We start from the raw sequence: 11,469 nt of genomic DNA, 5'->3' as shown, positions 1-11,469 counted from the left end.
GTTGGAGCTGCAGTGGTTGTTGTTGGAACTGCTGTTACAGTTGTGGGAGCTGCTGTGGTTGTTGTTGGAGCAGCTGTGGTTGTTGTTGGAGCTGCTGTGGTTGTTGTTGGAGCAGCTGTAGTTGTTGTAGCAGCTGTTGTGGATGTTGGAGCAGCTGTGGTTTTTAGAGCAGCTGTTGTTGTTGTTGGAGAAGCTGTGGTTGTTGTTGGAGCAGCTGCTGTCGTGGTTGTAGGAGCAGCTGTTGTTGTTGGAGCAGCTGTGGTTGTTGGAGCAGATTCGGTTGTTGTTGGAGCTGCTGTGGTTGTTGTTGGACCAGCTGTGGTTGTTGTTGCAGTAGCTGTGGTTTCTGTTGGAGCAGCTGTTGTTGTTCTTCTTGGAGCTGCTGTCGTTGGTGTTGGAGCAGCTGTGGTTGTAGTTGAAGCTGCTGTGGTGATTTTTGTAGCTGCTATAATAGTTGTAGGACCAACTGTGGTTGTTGGAGCAGCTGTGGTTGTAGTTGGATCAGCTGTGGTTGTTGTTGGAGCAGCTGTGGTTGGTGTTGAATCAGCTGTGGTTGTTGTTGGAGCTGTTGTTGTTGTTGTTGGAGCTGCTTTGGTGGGTGTTGGAGCTGCTGTGGTTGTTGTTGGAGCGGCTGTGGTTGTTGTTGGAGTCAGTGTGGTTGACGTTGGAGTCGGTGTGATTGTTATTGGAGCTGCTGTTGTTGTTGTTGGAGCTGCTGTGGTGGGTGTTGGAACTGCTGTGGTTTTTGTTGGAGCGGCTGTGGTTGTTGTTGGAGTCAGTGTGGTTGTTGTTGGCGCTGCTGTTGTTGTTGTTGAAGCTGCTGTGGTTGTTGTAGGAGCAGCTGTGGTTGTTGTTGGAACTGCTGTTATGGTTGTGGGAGCAGCTGTTGTTGTTAGAGCGGCTGTTGTTGTTGTTAGAGCTGCAGTGGTTGTCGTTGGAGCAGCTGTGGTTGTTGTTGGAGCTGCTGTAGTTGGGGTTGGAGCTGCTGTGGTTGTTGTTGGAGCAGCTGTGGTTGTTGTTGGAGCTGCTGTGGTTGTTGTTTGATCTGTGGTTTTTGTTGTTGAAGCTGCTGTGGCTGTTAATGTTGGAGCAGCTGTGGTTGTTGTTGAAGCAGCTGTTGTCGTTGTTGGAACTGTTGTTGTTGTCAGAGCTGCTGTCGTTGTTGTTCGAGCAGCTGTAGTTGTTGTTTGAGCAGCTGTGGTTGTTTGAGCTGCTGTGGTTGTTGGAGCTGCTGTGGTTGTTGTTAGAGCAGCGGTGGTTGTTGTTGGAACTGATGTTGTTGTAGGAGTTACTGTTGTTGTTGGAGCAGCTGTGGTTGTTGTTGTTGGAGCTGCTGTGGTTGTTGTTAGAGCAGCTGTAGTTGTTGTTGGAATGGCTGTTGTGGCTGTTGGAGCAGCTGTGGTTGTTGTTGGAACTGTTGTTGTTGTCAGAGCTGCTGTCGTTGTTGTTCGAGCAGCTGTAGTTGTTGTTTGAGCAGCTGTGGTTGTTTGAGCTGCTGTGGTTGTTGGAGCTGCTGTGGTTGTTGTTAGAGCAGCGGTGGTTGTTGTTGGAACTGATGTTGTTGTAGGAGTTACTGTTGTTGTTGGAGCAGCTGTGGTTGTTGTTGTTGGAGCTGCTGTGGTTGTTGTTAGAGCAGCTGTAGTTGTTGTTGGAATGGCTGTTGTGGCTGTTGGAGCAGCTGTGGTTGTTGGAGCAGCTGTGGTTGTTGAAACAGCTGTGTTTGCTGTTGTTGGAGCAGCTGTGGTTGTTGTTTGATCTGTGGTTTTTGTTGTTGAAGCAGCTGTGGTTGTTGTTGGAGCTGCTGTGGTTGTTATTAGAGCAGCTGTTGTGGCTGTTGGAGCAGCTGTGGTTGTTGGAGCAGCTGTGGTTGTTGGAGCTGCTGAGGTTGTTGTTGGAGCGGCTGTGGTTGTTATTGGAGCTGCTGTTATGGTTGTGGAAGCAGCTGTTGTTGTTGGAGCAGCTGTGGTTGTTGTTGTTGGAGCGGCTGTGGTTGTTGTTGGAGTCAGTGTGGTTGTTGTTGGCGCTGCTGTTGTTGTTGTTGAAGCTGCTGTGGTTGTTGTAGGAGCAGCTGTGGTTGTTGTTGGAACTGCTGTTATGGTTGTGGGAGCAGCTGTTGTTGTTAGAGCGGCTGTTGTTGTTGTTAGAGCAGTTGTTTTGGTTGTTGGAGCTGCAGTGGTTGTCGTTGGAGCAGCTGTGGTTGTTGTTGGAGCTGCTGTAGTTGGGGTTGGAGCTGCTGTGGTTGTTGTTGGAGCAGCTGTGGTTGTTGTTGGAGCTGCTGTGGTTGTTGTTTGATCTGTGTTTTTTGTTGTTGAAGCTGCTGTGGCTGTTAATGTTGGAGCAGCTGTGGTTGTTGTTGAAGCAGCTGTAGTTGGGGTTGGAGCTGCTGTGGTTGTTGTTGGAGCAGCTGTGGTTGTTGTTGGAGCTGCTGTGGTTGTTGTTTGATCTGTGTTTTTTGTTGTTGAAGCTGCTGTGGCTGTTAATGTTGGAGCAGCTGTGGTTGTTGTTGAAGCAGCTGTTGTCGTTGTTGTAACTGTTGTTGTTGTCAGAGCTGCTGTCGTTGTTGTTCGAGCAGCTGTAGTTGTTGTTGGAGCAGCTGTGGTTGTTGGAGCAGCTGTGGTTGTTGGAGCTGCTGAGGTTGTTGTTGGAGCGGCTGTGGTTGTTATTGGAGCTGCTGTTATGGTTGTGGAAGCAGCTGTTGTTGTTGGAGCAGCTGTGGTTGTTGTTGTTGGAGCTGCTGTGGTTGTTGTTGGAACTGCTGTGGTTGTTGGAGCAGCTGTGGTTGGTGTTGGAGCAGCTGTGGTTGGTGTTGGAGCAGCTGTGGTTGTTGTTGGAACTGATGTTGTTGTCGGAGTTGCTGTTGTTGTTGTTGTTGGAGCTGCTGTGGTTGTTGTTGGAACTGCTGTGGTTGTTGGAGCAGCTGTGGTTGGTTTTGGAGCAGCTGTGGTTGTTGTTGGAACTGATGTTGTTGTATGAGCAGCTGTGGTTATTGGAGCAGCTGTGGTTGTTGTTGTTGGAGCTGCAGTGGTTGTTGTTGGAACTGCTGTGGTTGTTGGAGTCAGTGTGGTTGGTGTTGGAGCAGCTGTGGTTGTTGTTGGAACTGATGTTGTTGTAGGAGTTGCTGTGGTTGTTGGAGCAGCTGTGGTTGTTGTTGTTGGAGCAGCTGTGGTTGTTGTTGGAGTTGCTGTGGTTGTTGTTGGAACTGCTGTCGTTGTTGGAGCAGCTGTGGTTGTTGTTGGAGCTGCTGTGGTTGTTGTTAGAGCAGCTGTAGTTGTTGTTGGAGCAGCTGTTGTGGCTGTTGGAGCAGCTGTGGTTGTTCGAGCAGCTGTGGTTGTTGTTTGATCTTTGGTTTTTGTTGTTGGAGTAGCTGTGGTTGTTATTGAAGCAGCTGTTGTCGTTGTTGAAAATGCTGTTGTTGTAGAAGCTGCTGTTGTTGTTGTTGTTGGAGCAGCTGTGGTTGTTGGAGCAGCTGTGGTTGTTGTTGTTGGAGCAGCTGTGGTTGTTGTTGTTGGAGCTTCTGTGGTTGTTGTTGGAACTGCTGTGGTTGTTGGAGCTGCTGTGGTTGGTGTTGGAGCAGCTGTAGTTGTTGTTGGAGCGGCTGTTGTGGCTGTTGGAGCAGCTGTGGTTGTTCGAGCAGCTGTGGTTGTTGTTTGATCTGTGGTTTTTGTTGTTGGAGTAGCTGTGGTTGTTATTGAAGCAGCTGTTGTCGTTGTTGGAAGTGCTGTTGTTGTAGAAGCTGCTGTTGTTGTTGTTGGAGCTGCTGTGGTTGTTGTTGGAGCTGCTGTAATAGTTGTTCGAGCATCTGTTGTTGTTGGAGCAGCTGTGGTTGTTGTTGGAGCTCCTTTCACTATTGTTGGAGCAGATGTGGTTGTTGTTAGAGCAGCTGTAGTCTTTGTTGGAGCGGCTGTTGTGGCTGTTGGAGCAGCTGTGGTTGTTGGAGCAGCTTTGGTTGTTGGAGCTGATGTGGTTGTTGTTGGAGCCACTGTGGTTGTTGTTGGAGCCGGTTTGGTTGTTGTTGTTGTAGGAACTGCTGTGGTCGTTGTTGGAACTGTTTTTTTGGTTGTAGGAGCAGCTGTGGTTGTTGGAGCAGCTGTGGTTGTTGGAGCAGCTGTGGTTGGTGTTGGAGCAGCTGTCGTTATTCTAGGAGTAGCTGTGGTTGTAGTTGGAGCAGCTGTTGTTGTTGTTGGAGCAGCTGTGGTCATTGTTGGAACTGCTTTCGTTGTAGGAGCTACTGTGGTTGTGTTTGGAGCTGCTGTGGTTGTTGTTGTTGGAGCTGCAGTGGTTGTAGGAGTAGCTGCTGTGGTTGTAGGAGCAGCTGTGGTTGTTGGTGGAACTGCTGTTGTTGTTGGATCAGCTGTGGTTGTTGGAGCTGCTGTGGTTGTTGTTGTTAGAGCAGCTGTGGTTGTTGTGTGAGCAGCTGTGGATGTTGACTGAGCTGCAGTTGTGGCTGTAGGAGCTGCTGTTGCTGTTGGAGCTGTAGTGGTGGTTGTTGGAGCTGCTGTGGTTGTTGGAGCAGCTGTGGTTGTAGTTGGAGCAGCTGTGGTTTTTGTTGGACTCGTGGTCTTTCTTGGAACAGCTGTGTTTGTTGTGTGAGCTGCAGTGGTTATTGCTTTAGCAGCTGTGGTGGTTGTTGGAGAAGCTGTGGTTGTAGCGGGAGCTGCAGTCGTTCTTTTTGGAGCAGTTGCTGTCGTTGTTGGAATTACAGTGGTTATTGTTTGAGCAGTTGTGGGGTTTGTTGGAGAAGCTGTGGTTGTAGCGGGAGCTGCAGTCATTGTTTTTGGAGCAGTTACTGTCGTTGTTGGAGCTGCTGTGGTTGTTGTTGGAGCTGCTGTGGTTGTTGTTGGAGCTGCTGTGGCTGTTGTTGGAACAGCTGTTGTTGTAGTTTGAGCTGCAGTGGTTGTTGTTGGAACTGCTGTGGGTTTTTTTGGAGTAACTGTTGCTGTTGTTGCTGGAGATATTCTTAGAGCTGTTGAAGTTGTATTGAAATAATTATGATAAATACTGTATATAGAAACAACAAATATCGAATATGTTTTAATTTAAAAACACAAATTAAATTTTTATTATTCTTTATGCTTGTGGTCCTATACCATAACTTAAGTCGTGATTGCATTAAGTAGAATATCGGGGGAGAAAGCTTGGGGAATAACTTGCTGGATTGGAAATACTGTTCTGACTTTAAACCAGTCCACCCGGTTGTAGGACTGCATTTCCCTTACATTGGTCACAAACTTAATGCTAGGCCATTTACTCCCCTTTATTTTAATTTCTAAATTTTCACCAAACCTCAGCATTGTAAGTACAGTCCTTGATTTTTGCATATAGTTGTTGAATTTTCTAAATCCTAATTTTTAATGCAAGGCCTTTCAGCCTTTCAATAAATTAAAAAAATTGGGAACTAATAATGACAAATGGGTTTCCTTTAAAGATGTTAAGAGTTCTCTACCTGTGGCATTCTTACTATGTCGAGGTCATCGTTTTTATTTCTTATGATTCCCGTAAAAGCTCACCATTTATTTCCCCCTAAGATTATGAATTAATGTTGTGTTTTTTTGACAGTTAAATTATTATTTTTAATCAAGTTACAATGCAGGTAGTATATTTATTACACTCAGCTTACCTGTTAAAATCATAATAAATGATGTTATCTTTCCAACAGCCATCTTTCCTCCTTCACAGTCTATCAAAAAGAAACAGTGAAAATAATTCAGAACTTTAATCAAAAGAGAATAATGTGAAAAAGAAAATCTGTACAACATCTATCCCTTAGTAGATTCATTGCCATTGTTAAGCTTTTTCATGAAATCATTACAACAGAAGGTTAAATACGTAATACAATATACGATCAAGTGTAAATTGAAATAACTTTTTTGTTTTGGAACTTTTTGAAAATGTTGTTTGAAATCAAACAGATAGTTAACACAATGCTTGTTGTGAGTTATTCGTCCTGCTAATTACTGAATTGATGAAAGGATTTCAAGACTTTTAGGCATGAGGAAACTTTATATACCTCCCTTATCCTCTAGTTGATTTAACTCTTACATACTTCTCACATTGTATCAAAACAATTTAACTTAATATCACAGTGCAAGTTATGCTTACTTTGTAATCATTCTTTTCCTTTACCACAGCCTTCAAACTCTGAAAGAACTAATAAATGTTACCTTTGTCTTTTGACCAGAGTCCTTACAACTCAAGAAGAGTAAAGCTACATATTTAAATCAAGGCTTTTAGGGAGAGTGGCCATCATTTATTTATGGCCAAAAGCAAATTTTCCCTCACATATCCTTATTTCTGTTTATTTAAGCCATGGGAACACACATTCAAAATAAACTGTTAGGGTGTAAGAATTTGTGCACATAAATACACACTATGTGACAAGAAATATAAAATTAGGGGCTAATTCACAAAGTTTGTTTGGAGCCTCTCTAAGCTGTGACACAGGAAGAGAATGGGGGTCTTTTTTTCTGTAAAATGTATTCCCCCTGGACTCCCAGCTATGATCTGTATGGGGACAGACAGAGTCCTTGAAGCAACAAAGAGTGGAAGTGAAGTTTTTTTAACATTTCTCAAATTGTCAAGTACTCACGGTTGTATTAAACTGTTATATTGAATTGAATGTAAGTAGTCTGGTGTAATTTGAGCTACAACAGTGTTTTATTAAAAACAAATACAAATGGTCACTTTAGATTTTTGGAATTTTCTGATCAATAATTGTGTAAAAATTTACAAAAGTTGAAATACTAAAAATGTAACTACCTTAAATTGTAGGATGAAAAGTTATTAATTCCCCCTCTGGATCTTTTTAGATTCTTTCTTAACTGGTGAATGAAAACTTTTTTCTTCAATTAGTCCGGTTCACGTCTGCGATTTGTAAACCTTTCACCTCGGTGACATGCATCCTGTTTTCCAACTTTAAACCAGTCCACCCGGTTGTAGGACTGCATTTCCCTTACATTGGTCACAAACTTAATGCTAGGCCATTTACTCCCCTTTATTTTAATTTCTAAATTTTCACCAAACCTCAGCATTGTAAGTACAGTCCTTGATTTTTGCATATAGTTGTTGAATTTTCTAAATCCTAATTTTTAATGCAAGGCCTTTCAGCCTTTCAATAAATTAAAAAAATTGGGAACTAATAATGACAAATGGGTTTCCTTTAAAGATGTTAAGAGTTCTCTACCTGTGGCATTCTTACTATGTCGAGGTCATCGTTTTTATTTGTTATGAATTCCATAATGTAAAAGCTCACCATTTATTTCCCCCTTCGATTATGAGTTAATGCTATGTATTTTTGACACTTAATTTATTATTTTTAATCACGTTACAATGCAGCTAATGAAGCTCTAGCGTAAGTTCAGTAAGGAAGACTCTATAACTGCCTTCACGATCGGGTCTTTCTCATTTATGTTTCTTTTTTTGCATGCTTACTCTCGTTTCCGCTGTCATTCTTGAGCTGTCATCTTCTGGGGGCTGTCATTGGTTAATCAGCTGTCTCGTCAGCGGTATTCACCTCACCAATGGCATGGTGTTCCGCCTTTATTTTCAACCTATCATCGCACTGCTCCCCTTTTAAATATGATTCTTTCTCTCCCTTAGTCCCTTCATGCTGATGTTTCGTGCGCCCCTCCACCTCCCCAACATCGCCATCTCGCAGAACTGTATACGTTGGACATCTCACAGCAGCAGCTCTATATTTGGATAGGAGCCAAGTATTTGTTGTGAACTTAAAAGGAAACAGTGTTTGCTGAGATTGGAACGTATAGTATGTCTGGCATTTACAGATCCTTGTCATTTTATCTTTCTAGCCTTTTAGAGGTATACCCAAATAATACAAATGAAATTGTAGGCTGTACCTTCTAGCAGAATATAAGCAACACTGTAAAGATGAAACCTTTGTCAGCGATTTGTGTTTGTGTCTGACCTCAGCTGAATAAAGTCTAAGATAATCTGTCTGTCTAGTCTGTTTTAATGATTTCATCATTGAACATCTACAGCAGAAACAACCCCCACCTAACACAGCGCGAAAGATTGAAGGATAAAGGGGGTTTTCAGTCCATTGCTGTTGGTCTATAAGAGATACTCAACCCCTTTACAGTCACTTTGCAGGGGATGTGGATTTCAGCACATCTTGAAATGTCTTTTGTACCTAATCTACAAATGCATCTTGCTTAAGGAGTGTGAATGACGCCATGTTTTGACTTTGGAGATGCGGATGTTTCCTATGTGCCAAGTTGGGGCGTAATATAGGTCTACATGTTTTAAACTGATGGAGATGGTAGTCTGTGCAGGGTTATAAATGACTCTCTGCCTTACCTCCCTGTGGTAAGTCCAACAGGGAAGGTGAGTCTCCTCTGGGAATCTATCCAACAGGCTACACAGTCTAAATAATTAGTGGGAAAAGATGATCCTGTGTCCTGAGACCGGATGTGAGAACTTGTAGGGGTCCAGAGATCTCTCTCAGGGTACTGTTGAACCAAAGATCTGGGCTGGACAGTGTTATTGTGTCACATCTACAACACTGAAGTCAATTCAAGCAAGGGAAAAGCCCTTGAAGAAGTGTCTGAGTGCTGAAATGTGGCCAGCACACTCTGTCTTTCAGTATTCCTCCACATAAAGCCTCCAACTGATGCTGATCCAGTATTATATCACAACAATTTTCTGTTTTCTGCATAAAATGCAATTCCAACTTTACAATTTTAAACATATTGTGTAAAATGTCCATTAGTGGAAACAAGACAGAAAAATGTACATATGTTTATGTAAATGTTTTATATTCAAATGTCACTCAATACATGTGAACACTATCACACGTTTAACTCTTTTTTTCAGTTATCTGGATAACTTTACACTGCTTTGTAAATACTAACATTATTAGGACATTAACATGGTGCAGAGACTGCTGTGACTGCATGGTGTGTTCATTATAACAGAATCGCTGATATCAAAGTAATATAAGAGTTTTAACCCTCCACCAAAGAGAGGTCTACAGCCACTACGGTGCTAATCCGGCCCTTACAGTGCATGATTTTCTACAGGCCCTGCCATGCTGTTTTGGTCAGCTTGCTGCGCCCCCACTCGTACTACAGAGCTGTTTAGCAGCTTTGGTAGTTTTCCTGAGTTTTATAGGATTTAACTTCGTGAGGTGATGTGTCACTTCTGCACTAATTCGTAATTGTAATAAAGAGTTTCTCTTTTTGTGTTTTTGTTGTAAAAATGTCTCTGTATATGCTCAAACATGTCTGCTAGATGCTAGTTTGAATTCACACATCTCTCAGACTCTCTGTTGGTATTGAATAAGCTAATTGTTGTAGCCAAAGTAAACTATGCAGCGCCCAGTTCTCTCTTTCTGAGCGAACCGGTTTGACTGACCCAAAAATAGCATTGACAGACTTCCTGCAAGATGCTTTTGTTCAAACTGATTACATGAAATCACAGAATCACCATGTTTAAAGAAATGTAAACTGAGAGGCAAATTCACAAAGGGATTGCACTGCATTTGTTGTTGCATATCCCGTGAAAAGAAATTGTCTGTAAATGTAGATGGTAAGTTAAATATTTTATCATATTAATATAATTATTAAATAAATTGTCAGGGGCCCATATGATGGCCACATACTATAGGCAAACTATATTTTAATTGTTTCTGCCTTGGTGTGGAGCCTGTCTGAAGCTGTAATGCAGGAAGATAAAATGAATCCTATCTTCAACTATAAAAATGTCTGCCTAAACCCCTCCCAGCTAATAATCCGTATGTGGAAGGAACTGAGTTCTTACTTCAGCAGGGAGTGGGATAATAGTCCTCACTTTGTGTCAGAGTTGGATGATGTCTTAAATGACTAATAAAAATGTGATTTAATTGTTTTGAACAAGTCCAGTTCACTGCTGTGATTTATAAACACTCAATCTCATGTGTCAGCCTTTATGTATCCAGGGCTTTATATATTGTAAAGGAATATAAGCTCATTATGTTTCTCTTACCTATTGAATAGTTCTGAAATGTTATGACACCTTTGCAGTGAACAAAGCCAAATCCCTAAATACAGAATTTCATCTGTCATAATTTTAACACAGCATTGTGGCACCCTCCCTTCTTTTGTCCTGTGACACAAGCTGCAGGTGCATTCCAATGTGAATGTTGAAAGAAGTTTGACCGGTATGGCAGCAGTTTATGACTAACACAAAAGAGTTCTTTTGAATGGGTAATCACTAACTAAGTGGTAATAAAACTAGACAGAATGCAATAAAAGCCATAATAGAGCTGCATATTACGACGGAGGATTAGGGCCACGTTACATTTTTTTTTTTTTTTTTTAAATTTCAAGATTATTCTCGTAAATTTACGAGTTCGAGACCAGCCTGCGGAAAATGATGAAAGTAGAACTCTTAAAGTATTTTCCTCTGCAGACAACTTCCTCCAAGTCAGTGTGGTTCTTTCTTCGGAAAAGCCACAGTTTCTTGCAGTATCTTTTCAGGGTGCTGATATTTTATGACAATGTGAAGATGATGATGTGCCAAAAGCATGTTTAGTTTCATATCTGTATAAGTAAAATTTGTGTTTGTTATCGGTCTGCCTTGTTAACGTGTCTCATGTGCAGAGCCAGTTTGTGTCCTGTTCATCATTTTATAGATAAACAAGGTCTTGCAAGTTGAAGTGAAAACTTCTCTTGAACTAACTGTTTTTACCGACTACACAAGGAAGTAGACTATTTCCTTATTCGTGAAACCTTTAAGACAAGATGCTCCATGTTTGTTATTTGAGAACAGGATGCTGCTACTCTTCTTATATAGACTAAAATAACAACTTTATTCTTTTATTCTTTAAAGACTTTAAGAGTTCTACTTTCATCATTTTCACGCAGGCTGGTCTCGAACTCGTTAATTTACGACTTTAATCTCGAAATTTAATGATTTTTTTTTTTTTAACCTTCCTGTTGTCCTGGGGTCAATCTGACCCCAAATTCAATCTTTTGCCGTCAAATATGTTTTTTATTCATCAAATGGTCTGAAAATAATGGGGGTTGTTCAGTATATGCTCTTCATGATTACAGTAAATTTTAGGTAATTTGATTGAATTAGGGTTTTTTTTATTGAATTTACTAACGTCTGTTGTCCTCTGGGGTCAAAATGACCCCACAGCATTAAGTGGTGCAATGGAGCAAATGATCACACCATACTGCTTTCCAAAACATCTTTGATCTTGGATGTTTGATGTTTGGGGTCAAGCAATAGTTATGACAACCACAACAACAAAAAACTGCACTAGTGAGGTCTTTGACTGCATTAGTTTACGAGTAGAGAGTTGAAAGATTTACTAGTAAACTAGTAGACAGCAAAAATTCTTCACTAGAACTAGTAAGGTGCAAAATGTCTACTAGTTAACTAGTGAGGCTCAGTATGGCCAGTCCTTTAACATTAAATGAGTCTGGCTGACAAGTGGCAATTTAGTTTTCACTATTGGAAATTACATTT

The 11,469-nt window shown here is 41.6% G+C and overlaps 1 protein-coding gene across 1 annotated transcript; it reads right to left on the bottom strand.

Annotated features, from left to right (window-relative positions):
• Positions 1-543: 543 nt before the first annotated feature.
• LOC136177514 (mucin-2-like) lies at positions 544-5,472 on the bottom strand. The gene is made up of 4 exons (XM_065950937.1): positions 5,459-5,472; positions 4,614-4,852; positions 664-3,676; positions 544-631 (listed from the first exon to the last, which is right to left on the bottom strand). Exons 1-4 carry the CDS (start codon positions 5,470-5,472, stop codon positions 544-546), a joined length of 3,354 nt encoding a protein of 1,117 aa, XP_065807009.1.
• Between the last annotated feature and the right edge of the window lie 5,997 nt (positions 5,473-11,469).

Source organism: Labrus bergylta, chromosome 22 (assembly GCF_963930695.1).
Source record: "Labrus bergylta chromosome 22, fLabBer1.1, whole genome shotgun sequence".
Lineage (NCBI taxonomy): Eukaryota > Metazoa > Chordata > Actinopteri > Labriformes > Labridae > Labrus > Labrus bergylta.
This window is presented reverse-complemented; position numbering and strand designations above follow the sequence as displayed.